The following is a 21,144-nucleotide window of genomic DNA, read 5'->3' as shown; positions in this document are numbered from 1 at the left end:
ATCGTGTCTTCGGGTGGTTCGCCTCAGACTGACCGGCCTTGCTACGTTGACCATGGTGAGACGATGATGATGATTGCAAGACCGAGGTGGCGTTTGTTGGTGGAGGCATGCTTAGTGGTGCGTCTCTGATTGTCCAGGGGTGGTGGCTTGGGGGTCGGGAGAAATCCTTGTCTTTTGACACCGACACGGTGACGCTTGAGAGTGTCACCCTTCCTTCTTGAAGGGTGTCGGGTGTGCCTTCCCCCCCCCCCCACGCCTCGGAGCGTACCAGGGGAAACCCTAGGACCTGTCTGGGCAGCAGTGTCGTCGTTGTCATTATCCTTCGTGAAGGTGCTGCTTGATACGCGATGGATCAAGATGCTTGGATCGTGGTGGGAATATTCCGGAGGAGACGCAACGGTTGCGGGTCATTATTGTTTTTGTTAAGCCGTCGGTGTTGGCATTATTTTCTCTTTCTTTTCTTTTTGGGCGTGGATGTGCTGTCTTGGCCCAGGAGTGGTTTCTTGTTGTATCATGTGGTTGCTATATAATATAGCTGGGCGAAAGCCTATTTCGAGAAAGAGATAACTCTTCAAAATGAACAAGTTTTGTCCCTTGAGCCAACCAACACAGTTTACTTACCTAGGCTTAATTTTTAACCTGTCTCCCACCCTGATCGTCGTCATCTTCGCACCAATCTAAGAGAAGCACCAAGGGACCACATCTAATTTATCTACTTGTTATCTATTCTGCGTCGTTGTATTAACTTTTATTTATTTATTAGTTGCTACATTAGTCTACAAAAAATTGAAACGACGAAATTATTTACCATGTTAACATTTTTATGTAGTACTAATGGATCAACCATATTGAGATCAAAATTATGAAGTTTGAAGTAAGGAATATAACTTCTCGAAAGGGGAAATTTAGAATCATTTTTATGTAGTACTAATGGATCGACTATACTGAAATCAAAATTATAGCCTGCTTAACAACACAAAGGTATGCACGCTAGTTGCTCAAAAAAAGAAAGATATGCACGCTATTTACAGGCCGCGTGGAATCAGGAAAATCTGATCCATATTTTTTCTGTTCTTTCTTTTTGCGTTGAGATCAACAATGTGCCTATGTTCCGGCCTTGGTAGTTAAAAAGATTCCTTGCAGATCAAGTTGAAAAAGAAACCACAGAACTGGTTTTGGGCTGTACTCATTCTTCTTGCTGTTTTACCCCTGGTTCTCTTTATAAACATGTTGCCCAACCAAAAGTACTCACATCATAGCGCTAACTGATCGTAAATTTGTAATACTAGTAGATTCTATCAAGATTCTTTTAACACAGATCCTCTATCAAAACTTTTTGTGTCACTGTTTGTAATAAACACAAATCTTGTACAAAATTTCATTGTAACTAACGCAAAGCATAAACTTCCATGCAGCATGGAGCCAAATCCGTCGCCAGTATTGCAGAATCCTCCACACAAGTGAACGACTCTGCATCATCATCACCATGGTATATACTCTTTCTGTAAACTAATATTAAATCGTTTAGATCACTACTCCTCTTGTGAACCTGTAGAAAAGACACCTCGCAAAAAAAAACCTGTAGAAAAGAAAAGGTTTCTAACTAGCTGGGTCTTCAATTGCTTGCAGTCCACCTAAAGGTGACACTTGGTGCCGTGGTATTTACTGTTGCAGGCCTCTATTTGGGGGCCAACTATATAATCAATGGCCCTTTCCTTGGGAGGAAGCGGCATGTGAAGGAGAATACTGGTGAACGTTGAGATAGTATATGATGTATAAAGTAAAATTAGTGTATTAGTAGTTTGTATGGACGTATTGTGGATTTCTGAAATAATATAATGCTTCCTCCGTCCTAAAATAAATGACTCAAAAATAATTTAACTTTGCACTAACTTTAGTGTAAAGTTGAGTCACTTATTTTGATATGGAGGGAGTAGTTATGATGATGATTGCTTTGTAGTTTACCTTTGGTCAGCAATGCTTTGTTACAGTATTTGCTCTGTGTCATGCGTATATACTACTCCCTCTGTTCCTAAATATAAGTCTTTCTAGAGGTTTCACTAATGAACTACGTACAGATGTATATAGACATATTTTTAAGTATGGATTCACTCATTTCGCTTCGTATGTAGACACCTAGTGAAATATCTTAAAAGACTTATATTTAGGTACGGAGGGAGTACTATGCAATGCATGTGTCAGATATGCCGTACGCGCCTTTCTTCATTTTCATGGTTTGATAAATTGCACAAAGCCACAACATTGTTGGGGAGCCAGCAGTCTGCTAATGAGGAAGGTTGATTAAAACTCCAACGACTTCTTCCGTTTATAAATATAAATCTTTTGAAAGATTTCACTTTTGGACACATACGGATGTATATAGACATAATTTAGTGTGTAGATTCACTTATTTTGGTCTGTATGTAGTTTCATATTAAAATGTCTAAAAGACTTATATTTAGGAACGGAGTGAGTATAATAACACAACTCATACACATATATTCGACACATACAGCTTAACAAAAAAATGATACTGAAGAGCAAATGGAGAGATCTTCAACAACACATAAGGTACACTTTTTTCTTGAAGATAAAGCAAGAGAGTGTTGTTTTTCATTGATGTAGAAGGTCTAAAGTATACAAAACGTAACCAGAGTCATGCATGACTCATGAAGTGAAAATAAATTAATGCTAGTAAGGTACGCTATATATCTTTGCTTTCAACAACAAAACAATACATGAGGTACCCTTAATTTGTTTCCCCTGAAACTCCCAAGTTTTATGTTAAATGTTGGAGACCATCTCATACCCAGCCGATCTCCTCCTCTGCGAAGGAAGCGACGACGCGGTGCGTGGAAGCCGCTGCTGCAAGAACAACAACAAGGCCAGCAACGCCGCGCCGCAGGCTATAACCGCATCCCAAGCGCCGCCGAAGAGGTCCTCGCGAGGGCTCGCGTACAGGTCGGATGAGCGCATGCTCGGCTTGTAGATCTGGGCCCTGACTACATCATACACATGAGGCATCAAGCGAAGCACGGTGCCCCCCATGTAAAACCACGGCGAGATCGCTCGAGCTCTGGACGCTCCCAAGGATGCGTTCAGGATGACCTGCGGGAGCAGGAAGCCATCCAGTATCAGCCCGGCGTACGACACAAGGTCCTGCCAGACCATCGCCGGCCATCTGCCCATGTTCATGGCCAACGGGCCGCCGCGCACGGAGGCGCGGGCCTTGATCACGTGGACGACCGCGGCCAAGACTCCTCCGAGCGCGTACAGCGGCAGGCATATCCAGAGCACGGTCCTCTCGGACATGGCGGATGCTCGTCGGCCGGACCACGCGAGCTGAAGAAGGCGCAGCTGTAGCAAGAAGGCGATCAGTGTAGGCGCCCTCATCATGACCTCCTTCATCTCGGGCCAACGTCCCGTGGAGTGCATCTCATAGTACTGGCTCCTTCTGCTTGCGAACAAGGCCTCAGAGTTGAGCACCAGAGGGGCTAGGTACCCCATGGTGAGCACGGCAATCATGGTGACCGACGTCGCCGGAGCCACGTCCGGGTTCCTCTTGGTGTGGAGGATCTGCAGGATGGTGAAGACACACGAGAGCGTCGTCGAGGCCACGATCATGATGCTTTCCATGTCCATCCTCGATATAGCCTTCGCCGCTTGCCTGGACTACATCCGATGCAAGGTGAAGTCGATTTTCTTGAACAAGAGGGGATCGGTCTTGTCTCTGAGGCTGCTGATCGCGCCAGTTCCATGCTCCTGCTCCATGGAATCAAGGGAAGTGAACTGCACCGTTACCAGCATCTGGCAGTCCGTCGAGCCGTCGTGCTCCTGGCAGCCGACCATGCACAGGACGCCCCTCTTCCCATCATAAATTCCCTCTGCCCAGATCTTTCGTTTCTCAAAGCTATATGAGTAGTTTGAGTAGTTGGTCACATCGCTAGGACGTACCGGGTTCTTGTCACGGGGAATAGTGTAGCGTATGACGTAGCTGACATTCAGCAGTTCCGCCGCCTTCATGTCGTCGACCACCGCACGCTGCGAGATGGCATCGGCGGTGGCAGCACGCCTACTCCCGTACAGATTCCACTGCTGATGCTGGGAGAAGAAATCGTCGGCGGCCAGAATATTGTGGGCGACCACCGCCGAGCCGATTGTGACTGGGTAGGCTCGTCCACTGCTGATGTCCAGCCCATGGAAAATAAACTCAGAGTCACCGTTAGTAGAGTTGAAATCCGGGAAGAAGGAATGTGTCCCCCTCATCTTCTTCCCTTTGCTGATCAGCTCCCGGTGATGCTTCTTGGCCTCCTCGAGGATCGTGTCGTTGTAGTTATATTTCACGTCAGAGAGGTCGTTGGTGGTGCTTCTTTCTGTTATCACACCGTGGATCGGCTCAGCTTCAGCACCGGCATGGCGGCTAGAGTTCCAGAGCATCCCGGCCACGACGCTCCGGTCCCGCATCGTCCACACCCCTGGGAACCAGAAGCTCATCCCGAACCCGCAGTCGTGCTCCCGCGCCACCGGAGAAGACGTCGGCGCCCGTAGCGTAACCCGACACGCCCGGAGGCAGAGCATGCGCCGAGCCTGGTCCCAGTGCCCGTCGGCCACCAAGGCCTCGTCGCCGACCAAGAAGCGGCGTCGACGGCTGTCCCCCTCGTCCGCCGCGGTGTCGTTGAGGAGCACCGCGTATGCGCGCACGGTGGCGCCATCCGCGCTGCACTGCATCTGGTTGACGCGCATCCACGTGAACGTGGCGAGGCCATGCTTCAGCTTGTAGGAGATCATGAGCTGCTCTTTCAGTCGGGCGCACACCGACAGAGAGTCGACAACACCGCTCAATGCCCGGAGCGAGCCGCTGGCCGGCTGCCCCGACGGGCCGGGGCTGCAGGCCGCACGCTCCGAGTCGTAGTTGTAGTGGTCGCCCTCGGCGTACGCGAGGAGGCGGATGGTCCCGAGGTCGGGGAAGCCCTCCATGCCGCCGGACACGAAGGGGTCGGCGAGGCTGGGCGGGCTGGGGACATGGAGGCGGAGGACGACATCAGGGTACAACTTGAGAGAACCGTCGGCGGCGTGCTCGGTGCCAGTCCCGACCATGCAGAGCTCGAGCGAGGCCGAGGAGTGGTAACCGTCGAGGACGAAGGCGATGGACGCGGCCTCGCTGTAATAGTGGCGGCCTCCGCTCCTCCAGCTGCGGGGGCCAGTGAGCGTCAAGGTGGCCGTGAGGTGGACGAGAGCAGGTTCCACGGTGCGGGACGCGCGGTGTGGAAAGAAGTGGAACGGGCGGGGGTCATAGGGGTCGTCGTCGCGGGAAAACAGGCCGTCGGCGCCGCCGGAGAACTGTCCGGCGGTGATTCTGAAGGAGCGGATGAGTGAAACGGCGTCGTCGCCGTCGGTGTGGCGGTCGTGAGCCGGTGATAGGGAGGGGCAGGCAGAGGAGTAAGGGGAGGCCGTGAAGGCAGCGGAGAGGGTGGCGGTGGACGCAAGGAGAAGGAAGAAGAAGTGGTACGTGTACATGGTGGGATTCCTCCCCGGTGGCGCCATTTTCGGATGGTTGATCTGGTTAGCCCGCCCTGTAGTGTCCTACTACTTATTAGAAGAAGACTATAGGGGTGGACTGGCCGGTTAGCCGGCCTTGTGTTAGTACTTGGCCGGCCGTTTTGGACGCCGCAGTGCCGGCCGGCGGCGTCGTGGCCATGTGAGCATGTATCGAAGAAACAAATGGGAGGACATACCGAAGGAAATGTGTCTAGTGGGAAGTAGCATAATGCTCAATGGGTCCCACACACTTGTCTTGTCCTGTTTTTTCAAAGTATTAACGTGAACGGTGAGTGAATCCTTTCATTTTCATTACAAGTGCCTAGCACATAATCATATGCAAGTTAAGGGGTGTGTGTAGATGTGGCATAGTTATTGCATATCTAAATGACTAAATCAAGTATAGAAAAAGAAAAAGGAAAAAAAATACCTACATGAATCTTTAAGATCAATGACATAGGATTTAGATGTGCAAAAACTTATCTCACATTTAGATGTATTTTAGCAAAACCAGCAAGTTAATTAACGGAGAAACTAAGGACGCTTCACACACGTATACTGTCATTTAGTTTAGAAAAAAGGTCATCCGTTATTAATGAGTAAACAAACATTAATATATTCACCCATGTTCCTTTCGTAGGTGTCTACCTAATAAACTGATAATGTCTCATAAATGAGCAAAAAGAAAGGTTTAACATTCATTACATGTGATCATATATACAACGGTCTCCTTTCAAATATTATCAAAACCAAAGCCAACTTAATCCATGAATAATATGATCATCATTACTACCAAATGTACAAGTCATGAATCAAACATAAATAAACCTTTTGGTAGCTAGCAAACAATTATTGACAAAAAAAATTAGTCCCCAAGCTCATATTTGTGGATCCCATGAATTTTTGTTCTGTTTCAATCCCCAAATGCATATAGAAATATAAGATCAACTTAGACATGAGGTGCATTCAGTGGAAGGAGACATTTCCATTGACTAGGAAGACGTCTCTGACCACTTCGTCAATCTCAAGATGATGTACCGGTTCAGTCTCTAAAGGATATTCATAGAGGTATGACATGCATTTGTGCGTTTATAGGGATGAGCAGGACTAATCCTGCTATTTCAGGGGTCCAATTTTTTTTTAGCCCCCATATTAAAAAAGTAAAAAAAAGATCAATAGTATTATTACACAACAGTGGGTGACACGGAAGGCCTTGTCACAAAAGAAACATATAGGCGAGCGTGGCCAATTTTAATCCTTCATTTTGAAACCGTCAAAACATCATCATGAAATAGTTTCCATAAAATATATAATCTTAAGGAGGAGTTTCGATTTCCAAACCCACTTGTTTCGAGCCCAACAATACCTTATTTCAGTCACAAGTGAACCAAATTTGTGGAGAAAATATTGTTTTCATTCAAACACCAAACCACTATATGGGATTCAAAGAGAAAGAAAACTGAGCCTCCAATGAGGAATCCTACCAAAATCCTGCCTCAGGTCGGGTTGTTTGGAGTGTAAAGACAAGTTAAGCCATTTTCTACCTAAATCCGGGATGATTTTAGGCACTTCTACCGAAACCTAGGTAGATTCCCAGCCCTGCCTTGCTGCATGGCCTAAGTTGAGCCATCGCAATGGGTCTCAACCAAGGTGCATTGCATTGCACCTGAGGGGATTGGTTTATGAGCCCAGAATTTCACCTCCCTTTGGGCTCTCTTGGCTGGATCCAGGGCTACAATATTTTGCTTTCTTTCTTGATCCTAATTAAAAACATTTCTTTCTTTCTTTACCCTAAACAAAAACCATTTTATTCCCTTTTATTTCCCTCCTCCTTCGTAGTAATCTTACGCTTACTCAATTTGAATTATTAAAATATTTGCCACATCTAATATTGAAAATTGTTTTCAAAAAGACTAACTACTAATGGAGTTTGGTGGTTTAATTAGTTATAAGCATCAATAATCAATGTTCTTCTCTTGGGCCTTGTCGTGCTGGTCGCAACCGGGAACTAACTTTGGCTAGAAATTTTGAGAGACAAATGAGGCAACCACAACTTATGTTGAATCCAAGATAAGTAGTCAAACATATAAAACGATGATACAAGATAGAAAATAGTTTGCGTTCATCATCATGGCTTGGCTATGAGAAATGGTGACCATTCCAAGGCCTGCATGATCTATCTGTGCCTGCAAGATGACCACATTACTATTTTACGAACAATATATTGGTGAAGAGAAGTGGCTAGCAGAGAAAATGTGGCGAGCCCAAAGACAAAAATTGTCGCTCCTAACCACAGAGGGAAACTTCCTTATGCATCATGAAGGAAAATAAATGTTGTACGGTTGGTCCAAAAAGACACTACAGAAACCAAGTGCTGGTAGCCCCTCTACAACATCATTTTGACAAACTGGTGGCCACACAAGGAGTGCTATAGCGCGGTCGCCGTTAAACTCCATAAACAAAATTGGTGTGGATGCAAGGAAAAAATAGAGGAATACAAAAAATATTAAATGGGTTCTTAGTATATGGCATTTATGCGGAATTTATGGCGCGCTTTGGGCGTCGCACGCGAAAAATGACGTGCGGGCTGCTACATTTTTTTCAGGATTAATTACTGTTTTTTTGTTTTTGCTCGCTTCGACCCGCATTGAAAACAGGGCCATTTGTTGAAGATCTGTATTTTTTTCTTATTTCACTATATATAGTAGAACATTGTTTCACTATTTTCTCCTTTTCTCAACTTTAGTATATTTTTTTGTTTTAGATTAATATTCATTTGTTACTTGTGATTCTAAATTGATTGCTTAGGTTTTTCAAGAGGGGGTGCAACAGCATGTTTCTGAGGTGGGTCGCAACTGCATGTTTTTTAAAGTAGTGACGTAACTGCATGCTTTTAGACGGGGGTCGCAACTGTATGTTTTTAAAAGATGTCACAACTGTACATTTCTAAGGTGGGTCGCAACTGCATGTTTTTAAGGGGGTGTCGTAATTGCATGTTTTCAAGAGGGATGGCAAGTGCATGTTTTTAAGGCGGGATCGCAATTGCATGTTTTTAAGGAAAGGTCGCAAGTGCATGTTTTTAAGACGGGATCGCAACTGCATGTTTTTAAGGCAGGGCCACAACTGCATATTTTTAAGACAAGGCCGCAACTGCATGTTTCCAAGAGGGGTAGCATATTTGTAAGGCGGGGTCGTAACTGCATGTTTTGAGGCAGGATCGCAATTGCATGTTTGTATGGCGGGGTCGCAACTGCATGTTTTCAAAGGAGGTCGCAATTGCATGTTTTTAAGGTGGGTTGCAATTACATTTTTCTAAGACGGGGTCGCAACCGTAATTTATTTTTTTAGCTGATTACAACTACGATGAACATTTCTTAAATTTGTGAATATTGTTTTAAATTCGCAATTTTTTCCATCTTTTTGCAATTGTTAATCTCATGAGGATTTTTTTAAAATTTTCCTATAAAAATCCATCTTTTTAATCAGGATATTTTATGAACAAATTCAATATGAACATGTCATTTTGAAATTCTGAAATTTAAATTTCATGATTTCAATTTCAATATGAATTACTTGGCGCGCTCTAAGTACTCTGCACACACATCCACATGATCCAAATCTAGTGTTTTCTTACAGGAAACATCATATTGTTATCTATTTCCTCTGTAAACTAATATAAGATCATTTAGATCACTATTTTAATGGCTATTTTAATGATCTAGATGCTTTTATATTAGTTTACGAGGAGTACATCAGAGTGTCAACCAACGAAAGGGAGCTCAACCTAATAAAAATACCTACGACAAGGACATCACTGATAAACATCGAAGAAAACGAGCGGGTTGCTGACCGACTAGAAATTCCTGTTTAAATTAAAAAATTCGTCAGGTGACGTCAGTTGACTGAGAGTCTGAGACCATTACTGTGTCTCAGCCGGCTGAGTTGCAAGCAATCCCTTAACCTTAACAGCATGCACATGAGTACTCTAATATGCAGTCGTACATGCGTACAGCGGGCACGGAACTGGCCACCGGCAACGCGTTGACGCGCAGACGAGTCGTGAACCGACGGCAGTGGCCGCGGCGGCGGCGGCGCCATCCGGCAAGGACTTCCACGCCGGGCTGGATACCATACCACCCATTGTGCGTTCAAATTCCACACTACACACCAACCGCTTGCATAAAACCACGCCCCGTCGAATCGATCCTTCTTGCATCCACACAGCGCTCTCGATCCACATCACAATATCCACAATATATCACGGGCCATGATGATGCACCGTGCTACTGCTACGATCATCGCGCTGGTCTGCTGCCTCCTGGCCGGCGGCGGGGCGCGCGCGCAGCCGTTCGACTACCCGGCGGCGAGGCTCGCCACGACCTGGGCCAACACGGACGCCGCCCTGCCGCACCACGTCGTCTACACCGACGGCTCCGTGGCGCGCGCCGCCCTGCTGCGGCTCAACCCGGCGGGCCTCGGCCCCTCCTACGCCTTCGGCTTCTTCTGCACCGCCAGTCAACCACGCGGCGACGGCCCCGCGGCACCGTGCACCGAGTTCCTCCTCGGCGTCGCCGTCGTCTACTGCAACAGCGGCGCCGGCATGACGTTCGTCACGGCCGGCGTCCCGCAGGTCGTCTGGTCCGCCAACCGCGGCAGCCCCGTCCGGCACGGCGCCGCGGCAGAGCTCACGGTGGATGGCGACCTCGTGCTCAGGTCCAGTAACGGCGCGGTCGTGTGGTCTGCTGGCGCCAAGGGCCGGTCCGTCGCCGGGGCGCGCATCGGCATTGACGGCAACCTGGTGCTCTTCGACGGGCGCAACGACACGGTCTGGCAGTCGTTCGATCACCCCACGAACACGCTCCTCGTCGGACAGTCGCTGAAGCACGGCACGCGGCTCACCGCCAACGCGTCGACCGCGGACTGGCGCGACGGCAGGCTCTTCCTCGCCGTCGACGACGATGGCCTGAGCGCCTACGTCAACGCCACGCCGCCGCAGCGCTACTACCACCTCGGCCTCAGAGAGGCCGCACCCGGCGCCTACGTGACGTACACCGACGGCAGCCTCACGGTGTCCGCCCGTCCCGGTGCGCCGCCTCTCGCCGCCATCCAGCTGCCCACCGTCGGCGCCGGCACGGTGCAGTACATGCGGCTGGAGCACGACGGCCACCTCCGGATCTACGAGTGGCGGTCGGGCTGGGCGCCGGTGTACGACGTGCTGCGCCTCTTCCCGGACGGCGGGTGCGCATTTCCGACAGCGTGCGGCGCGTACGGCGTGTGCACGGACGACACGCAGTGCAGCTGCCCCGACGCGGCCAACTTCCGGGCGGTGGACTTCCGGAGGCCCAACCGCGGCTGCGTCCCGACCACTCCGCCTCCAACGTCATGCCGCTCGTCGCCGGGGCGGCCGCGCGCGCAGCACCGGCTGGTGTCGCTGGCGAGCACGGCGTACTTCAACGACCACACAACGAGCATGCGGGCGATGGAGCGGGTGAGCGAGGAGGCGTGCAAGAGGGCGTGCCTGGACGACTGCGCGTGCGCGGCGGCGCAGTTCTACTACGGCCGCGACGCCGGCGACGGGTCCTGCTACCTGCAGTCGGAGGTGTTCTCGATGCAGACGGTGCGGCCCGAGGTGGTGCACTACAACTCCACCATGCACATCAAGGTGCAGGCCAAGCCTACCAGGAACTGACGACTCCTGAACACTAGTATTATACGTACATAATAGCATATGGAATTACTGTCCTTGGAAAAATGACACGAATAAAGTTATGGGACATATACATGTACAAATTCCAATATTGAAAGAATGGCATGAATCTTCGGTCCATTCTCTCTACATTAGCACCTCACGACAGATAGTTGGTGACTTGCTTGTGATTAGCTTGTGCCAAGGGCAATAATATCTCACTTTAGCGGGTGTCTAATGCACATCTAGATGTAACATCGTTACTGCACATTTAAATGACTAAAACAAACATAAAAAAAGATAAAATACCCACACAAATCTCAATGTAAGATCAATGATATAGGACTAAGACGTGTAATATTTATCTCACATCTAGATGCGTTTTAGCTAAACCGTTAGCTATATGTTAATCAGTTGAAAATTCTTTTTGGTCAGTCTGATTCTGCTTTGAGATTTGTTTTTATTTATGTGTAAATCTTGGTGGTGACTTGGGCTGTGGGGAGTCGATTGACCCCTATTTTCGATCAGTAGAATTGCTTCTTGAGCTCGCTTTTGCTCTCTTAGTCAGTTGTGTTTTTCTTTTTTCCTTTTATATTTTCTTTATTGGTGATTTTTTGTTTGTGTGGGTTTTTTGGCAGGGTTTAATTATATAGATACAAATATTATGTTTATTTTTTGCATACTACTTTCTTCGTCACAGTTTAGAAGGCATGCATATGTATTTAGGTCGTCAATTTAACTTATATAAAATTTATTGTTTAACATAAAAATTATATCATTAAAAAATAAAACATCTAAAGTTTTTAATGATATATTTTTTGTAATATATGCATTTCATTATGTTGGTCAAACTAACGACTTAGATACATGTGCCGGACTTGTAAACTGAGACGGAGGGAGTACGATAAAGTGAAATTGTGAAGCAAAGTTTTACGCGAGTTTTATTAATCTTGTTCTTATCTCTTCTTGAAGGAAATACCAACGCCACTAATTCATTCCTTTTCAGGGAATAACATTATTTTGATGTTGTTTTAGTTTTTACTTCATTTTCATTCTACTTTGACGTAAATATGAATTCCACTATTCATTTGTTCTTAGATTTTGTTTTTGCAAAAGTTGCACTTTATTATTATTAGTTTTGCATATTTATAAAAGTTGCAATTTTTATGTATATTACATGCAATTTTTGTTTGTGTTTGTTTTAGATTATTTTTCCATTTTATTTGTTCCCACTAATTCATTCTTCCTTACAAAATTGAATCTTTCTTCTTCGTATACTTTTTTTTTACTTCTGTTTTCTGTTTCTATGCATTTGTACTATATAATGTGCGCTAGAATTTCATGATTATATGATTTCCTTTCGCATAATACAATAAAGTGCAACTTCGGTGCAAAGTTGTTCGCAAGTTTTTTTTTTAAATCTTCTTCCAGCAAAATACATTGTTTCAGTTACACTATGTGTAAATTATAGTCAAATGCGAAAAATGCACTATTATATGCTTATTATTTGCATATTTACAAAAATATAATTTCAGTGCAAATTGCATGCAGGTTTTGAAGTTTTTTCTTTTAGTTTTCTTTCTTCTTAAACAGTTTCATTTATCTTAGGAAACTTCATTATTTTGATTTTGTTTTAGTTTTTTTTCTGAAATGGTAATACCAATGCCACAAATTCATTCTGACATACAAAACGTTTAAAAAAAGTTTTTTATTTTGGTTTTGTTTTTGTTTCCATTTCTTTTCTTTTGTAAGTATAATACCGATGCCACTAATCCATTACTTTTTTTAGTAACGCTTATTTCACGGAAATCTCACTATAATATGCGTACTTTTTCTTTTTCTATTTTTTTGTTTCTATGTGAGTTTCGTTTTCTTTTTTTCCTTTATTGGTTATTGTTTTGTATGGTTTTCATTAATTATAATTATATACAAACAAATACTATATAGAATGTCCTACAGTTTCATGATTATTTTTGCATATTGCGAACAATTTGGATGTAAAGTTCTGCGCAAGTTGTTTTATTTTTCTTTCTTCTTAAAGGAAAAAACATTATTTCATTTACACTATGTGTGTGTTACAATAGAATCTGAAAAATGCACTATTATATGCTTATTCTTTGGATACTTCAAATAGTTCAATTTGAGTACAAATTGTGTGCATTTTTTTTCTTTCTTCCTAAAGGGTTTCATTCTTTCTTAGAAAACTTCATTATTTTCATTTTTTTTACTTTTCTCCTGAAATGGTTTCATTTCTTTTTATAAAGCTTCACTATTTTTATTATTTTATTTCTTTCATATGAAAAATAAATACCAATACCACGAATTCATTCTTCGCTAGAAAACTTCATTTTTTTTAGTTTTTATTTTATTTTAGTTTTCGTTTTTTTCTCATGTAAGGATAACATCGATGTCACTAATCCATTACTTTTTAGAAAACTTCATTATTTTGATTTTGTTTTAGTTTGTTCCGAAAAGGGTAAAAGTAATGGTATGAATTCATTGTTCCACAAAAAACATTATTTTTTTATTTTTATTACTTTTATTTATTGATTGATTTTTAGTTTTCACTTATTTTCTTCTGTGAGGGTAATACGGATATCACTAATCCGTTACTTTTTAGAAAACACATTTTTTGCAGAATCTCACTATAATATGATTAGTTTTGTTTTTTTTTTCTGTTTTTCGTTTTGATGTTTGTTTCTTTTACCTTTCTACTTTCCTTTATTGCTTATTTTTTGTGGGTTTTTTCGCTAAATCTAATTATACACAAACAAATACTATATAACATGTGCCAAAATTTCATAATGATATGATTATTTTCATATTTTACGATAAACTGCAATAAAGTTGTGCGTAAGTTCTTTTTAACTTTTCTTTATTCTTCAAGGAAATATATTATTTCCGTTATGCCATGTGTAATTATAGTAGAATGCAATAAATGCACTATTATATGCTTATTATTTCCACATTTCAAAAAGTGCAATTTCAATGCAAATTGTGTGCAAGTTTTGAATTTTTTGCTATTTTATTTTCTTTCTTCAAATAGGTTTCATTTTTTGTTAGAAAACTTGTTATTTTGATATTGTTATTTTTCTTGAAATGGTTTCCTTTCTTTTTTGAACACTTCATTATTTTTATTTGTTTTTTTCTTTCATCTAAAAGGGTAATACACATAGAGAACTTCATCTTTTTTTTCATTTTTAATTCTATATTAGTTTCCATTTGCTTTTTGTGTTGTAAGGATAACATCAATGTCACTAAACCATTACTTTTTGGAAACCACTTTTTTGTGGAAATATCACTATTATATGCTCATTTTTGGCAATGAAGTAAGACATACTGTATATACGTACGTATATGTTTATATATGTATTGTATGAATGCATAAAAATAAATATACATATATGTATAGGAACTAACCATTGCATGTCAATATGTGTGAGTATTTTTTGCAAATCCAATATGTGTGGGAGTGCTTTTCATCGGTCATCTAAAAAGGCTTGGCCAACAATATACTAGAGCAGCCCGTAATCAATGTAAAAAAAGAAATAAATTGACCGGCCTGGCAATACTGGACTGCAGGTTGCTTCTTTATGCGACGCTACGTTGGGCTTCTGCTGCTGCAGGTACCGATCAGAACAACAAGCTTCGTGAGTTCATTGAGCTACCGTAACTAGGTTGCTTGATTAGGCGCGACCAAAACAAACTTTGGGGTCATTCGACTGACCCATAATTCATTTTAAATCGATTGACCAGTAGCCAGTTCCATAATGTCTATAGCCATAGAAACACCTCTAAAACGATGACAACATGCAATCGTATCTCGCACTAATGTATATACAAAGGGAGCTTCAAAAACCACGTTGAGGTCCGAACTAAAAAAGCATAACTGGCGATGGAAATGATTACAATGAAGAAAAAACATCGATGTGTTTTTCCTTATCTATGCTCTTACATTTTTGTTTGTTTCCTTTTCTTCACTTTTTTCTCTATTTATTTATGCCCCTTTTCTGTTTGTCTAGACGTTTTCTACATGGAACATACTTCATTATACTGTTCATATCAAAGCAATGGTTTTTATCTAACTTATTTTATTATTATTACATTATTAAATGGACTTAAAACTACTCATTGGATATATATTTAATTTGTACTACATGTATCCAAGAAAAGTTCTATTAATGCATTCAAAAGTCATATCTAAGTATTTCCGTAACTTTTTAGCTCATAACTAGAATATATAAGGAATTATGATGTTTGCTTGCGGAACTTAAAACCTATACATGCGCCTTAGTTGTTCTCATTAGATATAAAATCTAAAAGTTGTATAAATATTAAAATTGGCAAGGCATCATGTTATGACATCAACAAACTGCGTTTAAAATTTCAAGCAAGTTAACAAAATTTGGACTTTTGTATTTCTTTATAACTCATCCATATATGAGAAAAGTTTCATACCATTTAATGCAAAGTATGAACTTTGTACACTGTGATTTTTGCTTGCATCATTTACACTTGATATTCTCACTAGAACTTCCTTTGCACTAGTATGGACAATTGTAGCTTCATGCTCTATCTTGTCCTACAAATGAATTGTACTTTTCTTTAAAAAAACCAGGTTAATGTATGTGCGTTGTATAGTACATTGAAAAAACATTTTACGTTAAATGCTCCAAATTTTTCTACATGCAACACAATACATTATGTTGCTAGTGCCAAATTTAGGAATTTCCCCGGAGTCATTTGTTTTTAGGATTTAAATGGAATTCTACATATTTGTCGGATATGATTGAAGTATGAACTACATGTACCCAAAAAAGGCATCCAAATATAATAAATTCAATTAAGTGTATTGTCATATTGTAGCTCCTTTACAGAAAATATATTTAAAAATTCAAATGTTTGCTTTGGAATGTTCAAACCTTTACATCATCCTATTAATTTATGTTTTTAGAAATATAAACATGATCCAAAAACTACGAAAATTGGTATGGAGTGGCGTTATGACAACATTTCACTGTGGTTAATTAAAAAAAATCAGAAACCTGAACTATATATTTCGTTGTATCTAACTTGATTTTCTTTTAATTTGTCCACAAATTGAAAATGGCAACATTTCTTGAAATTCCAAGCAGTTATAAAATTTCTAAGCATTTTCTAAAAGGAGTCCTTTTTGAAAAATAAAAAGACAGAAATCTGTAAAAATATCAACAACAACAGACCGGCCATGAAAACTGGTAGGGACCTTCTCAAAGATTCCCAAAACCGGAACCAGACTCTAACTTCGCTAGCGTTAAGAACCTGTTTGGGACTGCTCTGCTTCTTAAAATTCAGCCCTGCACCAAAATAGACAAGACAAACGGGATAGCTCCACGATATGTTGCTCTGCAAAAAACTAGAATCTGGGGTACAACTTCAAAGTTTTTATGAAGCTCCTAAGAGGGTGCTCCAAAAAACTTAGAAGCTGGAGTTGGGGGAAAATTAACCACCACTGTCATCAATAAGTGGATGCCCCTTCATTTTCTTTCCCCTCAACCAATAAAATAGATTCTTTCCATCAAAGTTTCTATTCTTAAAGCTGGAGCTAGATTGAAGCCAAACATTCTTTTGATAGTGCTATAGCTTCTGTATGAAGCTGCTTTAAAATAAATTTGATGAAGTAAAGATTATTTTAATGAATTGAAGCAGTCCGCCCTGAATGGGCTACCACCGATTCCCACCGCAGCCTCTTTTCAGTTCAGTCCGGGTGGTTCGTTCCCACGTCCGATTTCCAGAGGACAAATTAACCGCCCCCTCTTCCGATCCAGACGGCTGGTGGTTAACTCCTCGCCGTGGTACTCCATCGCGACGGCGCCATTGATTGCCCCATCGGCGCCGCTCCCTATTTGCTTTTCCCGGGCCCGGCCGGCGGCCGATAGACATCCAAAAAGTTGCGGTTGTTCATCTCACCAGCCATAGATCGGTCGCTGCAAAAGCTGCCCAATTTACTTTGGGGGCACGTACACGGTGCGTGTCGCGTCTCGGTTGGTTTCGTTCCCCTATTAAGCGCGCGCGCGCGCCGTCTCCACCGGGCAGAGCAATGGCGGGCTGCGCTGCGGTGGTGGCGGTGGTGCTGGCGGCCGCGGTGGCGGGGGCGCGGGCGGAGGGGCTCGTCGGGGTGAACTGGGGCACCATGGCCACGCGCCGGCTGCCGCCCAAGGTGATGGCCCGGCTGCTCAAGGACAACGGGTTCAACAAGGTGAAGATCTTCGACGCCGACGAGACTACCATGATGGGGCTCGCCGGGACCGGCATCGAGACCATGATTGCCGTGCCCAATGACATGCTCGCCGCCGTCGCCGCCGACTACCGCCGCGCCAAGGATTGGGTCAAGATGAACGTCACCAAGTACGACTTCCACGGCGGAGTCAACATCAAGTACGTACGAGGCTCGCGGTTACTTCTTACTTGGTCGATTTCATCCGTCTTTTTCTTGCAACTGATCTGTGTCTGTGATCCATCCATCAGATTCGTGGCGATTGGGAACGAGCCGTTCCTGACGGCGTACAACGGCACGTACGACAACGTGACCGTGCCGGCGCTCAAGAACATCCAGCGCGCGCTCGACGAGGCCGGCCACGGCTCGGCCATCAAGGCCACGGTCCCGGTGAACGCCGACGTCTACGACTCTCCGGCCAGCAACCCGGTCCCGTCGGCGGGGAAGTTCCGCGACGACGTCGCCGCCACCATCACCGACATGGTCGGCTTCCTCAACCACAGCGGGGCGCCCTTCAGCGTCAACATCTACCCCTTCCTCAGCCTCTACGGCAACGACGACTTCCCCATCGACTACGCCTTCTTCGACGGTGCTCCTCCCAAGCCCGTCATCGACAAGGGCATCAACTACACCAACGTGTTCGACGCCAACTTCGACACGCTCGTCTCGGCGCTCGACAAGATCGGGTTCGGGACCCTGCCGGTCATCATCGGCGAGGTCGGCTGGCCCACGGACGGCGACAAGCACGCCACAGTGCCCTACGCCGAGAGGTTCTACGCCGGGCTGCTCAAGCGGCTGGCCGCGCGGCAGGGCACGCCCCTACGCCCGCACACCCACATCGAGGTCTACCTCTTCGGGCTCATGGACGAGGACGCCAAGAGCGTGGCGCCGGGAAACTTCGAGCGGCACTGGGGCATCTTCACGTTCGACGGCCGGCCAAAGTTCCCGCTCGACCTGCGCGGCAACGGGCGACCGGTCATGCCGGCGGGGGCGAGGGGCGTGCAGTACCTGCCGCGGCAATGGTGTGTGTTGAACCCCAATGCCACCAACACGACGAAGATCGCCGACAACGTCGCCTACGCGTGCTCGCGCGCCGACTGCACGCCCCTCGGCTACGCCTGCAGCTGCGGCGCACTGGACGCTGCCAAGAACGCCTCTTATGCGTTCAACGCCTACTACCAGGCGCAGGGGCAGGTGCCGGCGGCGTGCGACTTCCAGGGACTCGCCTTCATCACCCACAAGGATGTGTCACAGCCCCCCTGCAATTTTAGTGTACAGATCACAGAGACGCACGCCACGGCGGTCACCACCAACACCACCGCCGCCGCCGACTCATCGGCCCCCGACGCAACGACGACGCGAGTGACCGTCGCCATGATGATGGCTTTGTTGTTTGTGCTGGTCTTGACATGAGGACAGTGTTCGTGGTCTTGTAAATATGTGGCAGTGAAAATGATGTATGTATCTTAATAAATTGGTTGTTGATCGATTTAAATTAATAACTAGACTATATTCTTTTTACCATGGGTAGCAACAAATGGGCATCGTGCTTTGTTGAACATTCTTTGTAGTTAGTGCACATTTTAAAATTCATGAACAACTTTTTGATTCACAAACATTTTTTTTCTACTTTCAAAATAGTCATTATATTTTTGAAACCCGTAAACACTTCTAAACTTCTTGAACCTATTTTTGAATCCATCAATATTTACTTCATATTCTTAAACAATCTAGGAATTTACAAATATATTTTTAATTCAAGAATTTTGCTTAACCCGAAGCCCTAACCCTAGACCCTAAACCGAAATCCCAAACCCTAGGTCACCACCAACACCACCGCTGCCGAGTCATCGCCCCCCGACACAACTAGGACGCGAGTGACTGTCGCCATGATGGCTTTGTTGTTTGTGAGGACAGTGAATAAGTATTCGTGGGCTTGTAGATATATGGCAGTGACCAAGCGACCAGCTTGATAAGCTACCAACAAAAAATACAATAAAAAAGAATATGCTGCAGTGGAAATGATGTAGCTAGTATGTATCTTAATAAATTGGTTGTTGCTCCAGCTAAATTAATAACGAGAGTATATTCCTTTTTACCATGCATAGCAACAAAAGAACATGCCCTTTGTTGCGCTCGTTCTTCAGTTGTCGAATTAATTAGGGACGTGTTACGAATCAGCTGGATGATTTCTTAGAGAAATTATCCGGCTAGGCAACCGTCGGATGCACCGTGCTGCCCCTTGGATCACTTGCAACGCCCTGCTAACAGTAGTAAGCATGTGACCGCTTCGATGCAGTGCTGCTGCACCCGGCAAAAAGCTCCACTACAGCTCTCATGGCGCATCGCCGGTGTCCGGCGAAGCTCCAACGCAGCATCGACGGTGTCCGGTGAAGCTCCAATGCAACTCCGGCGACTCTGGTGAAGCTCCAATGCAACTCCGACAGAGCTCCAAAGTAGAACCGACAGCTCCAGTGAAGCTCCAATGCAACTCCGACAGACCTCCGAAGCATGGCGACAACTCCGGTGAAGCTCCAATGCAACACATGGCCGACGCTCATGCTAGCACCGGTGTGATGAAGGCCCATTGTAGCCGGAGTTGAGAAGAGATGCCTCGTTGCAAAAGAAGCTCCGCCGCCCTCTCGCGTGTTGTACTATAGCATCGACGGTGTGGTCTGGCTTGCAGCGTCCCCCTCGTCTCCCCTTAAAGTAGCAATGCCCCGCAGAGGATTTCTCACTTGGGTGCTAGAATTTGCGTTGGAGCTCCGTCGGATGGAGGGAAGGTGAGTGGGAGGGTTGTTGGCGCCGACGACATTGGCCTTGACGGTGGGTTGGATGGGATTCTCGCGTGAGAGAGGGATGAGAGATGGGACATAAACGACATGAGAATGGAGATAAGTGTTCCATGAAGACGAGATCCTTCATCTAAAAGAGAAGATGGAACCGCGTGGGCATGAGTGGGCCTGTGTGACACGTGGCCTGCTGCAAAGGAGGTTTACAAGAGAGAGAAATCAACCGGATGATTCTAATTAACATCTTTTATTTCAAGGGTTATTATGACACTTCATATTCTCTGCATATCATAGGACAATCCTTTTGGTTTCGGGAAGGTTTCTTTCGTGTTTTCTTTCCTTTTCATTCTCCATGAGTTTTTTTCATTTTATTTTTTTCATTTTCAAAATTTATGAATATGTTTCAATTTACAATTTTCTTTAGAAATTTAGGAATACTTAAATTGGTGAAATTTTTTTTTTGAGTGTGAACATTTTCAAAATCATGAACAATTTTCTAATCACAAACATTTTTTTACCATTTTAAAAACCCTGGTATTTTGAAACTCACGAACAGATTAAAATTCTTAAACTTATTTCAGAATCCATGAATATTGTTTTTATATTCATGAACAATTTCTGAATTTACGAACAATTTTCTTATAGTTTATGAAGTTTTTTTCTTAAAAATTTATCTTCCACAGCTTATGAACTTTTTTAAAACTCACGAAATATCCTGAATATTTTAATAAATTTTAAAGGGGTTTCAGTAGAAAAACCAATTGAAATAAGAAATAGCTGAAAAAATAATCAGAACAAAGAGCAAATGCAAACACACATGGCGCTACATGGGCCGCAGACATGCATGTTTGCTCGCAATCCCAATTTGTTCT

General features: G+C 44.2%; 2 protein-coding genes and 1 pseudogene across 2 annotated transcripts; 2 read left to right on the top strand and 1 right to left on the bottom strand.

The window, feature by feature from the left end:
• Nucleotides 1–2,784: 2,784 nt before the first annotated feature.
• Nucleotides 2,785–5,544, bottom strand: LOC123441029 (annotated as a pseudogene).
• A 4,264-nt stretch (nt 5,545–9,808) lies between these two features.
• Nucleotides 9,809–11,419, top strand: LOC123441028 (EP1-like glycoprotein 1). Its single transcript, XM_045117557.1, has one exon. It carries the CDS (start codon nt 9,809–9,811, stop codon nt 11,225–11,227), a length of 1,419 nt encoding a protein of 472 aa, XP_044973492.1. The 3' UTR covers nt 11,228–11,419.
• Nucleotides 11,420–17,303: 5,884 nt separating this feature from the next.
• Nucleotides 17,304–18,919, top strand: LOC123441027 (glucan endo-1,3-beta-glucosidase 8-like). Its single transcript, XM_045117556.1, has one exon. The coding sequence runs from the start codon at nt 17,304–17,306 to the stop codon at nt 18,891–18,893; it is 1,590 nt and encodes a 529-aa protein (XP_044973491.1). The 3' UTR covers nt 18,894–18,919.
• The last annotated feature ends 2,225 nt before the right edge of the window (nt 18,920–21,144 follow it).

Source organism: Hordeum vulgare, chromosome 3H (genome assembly GCF_904849725.1).
Source record: "Hordeum vulgare subsp. vulgare chromosome 3H, MorexV3_pseudomolecules_assembly, whole genome shotgun sequence".
NCBI lineage: Eukaryota > Viridiplantae > Streptophyta > Magnoliopsida > Poales > Poaceae > Hordeum > Hordeum vulgare.
The sequence above is the reverse complement of the archived record's forward strand: the minus strand, read 5'-3'. Positions and strand labels throughout refer to the sequence as shown.

Excerpts from the sequence above, each read along its gene's own strand:
- LOC123441028 (XM_045117557.1), top strand. The coding sequence starts at position 9,809 with ATGATGCACCGTGCTACTGCTACGATCATCGCGCTGGTCTGCTGCCTC.
- LOC123441027 (XM_045117556.1), top strand. The coding sequence starts at position 17,304 with ATGGCGGGCTGCGCTGCGGTGGTGGCGGTGGTGCTGGCGGCCGCGGTG.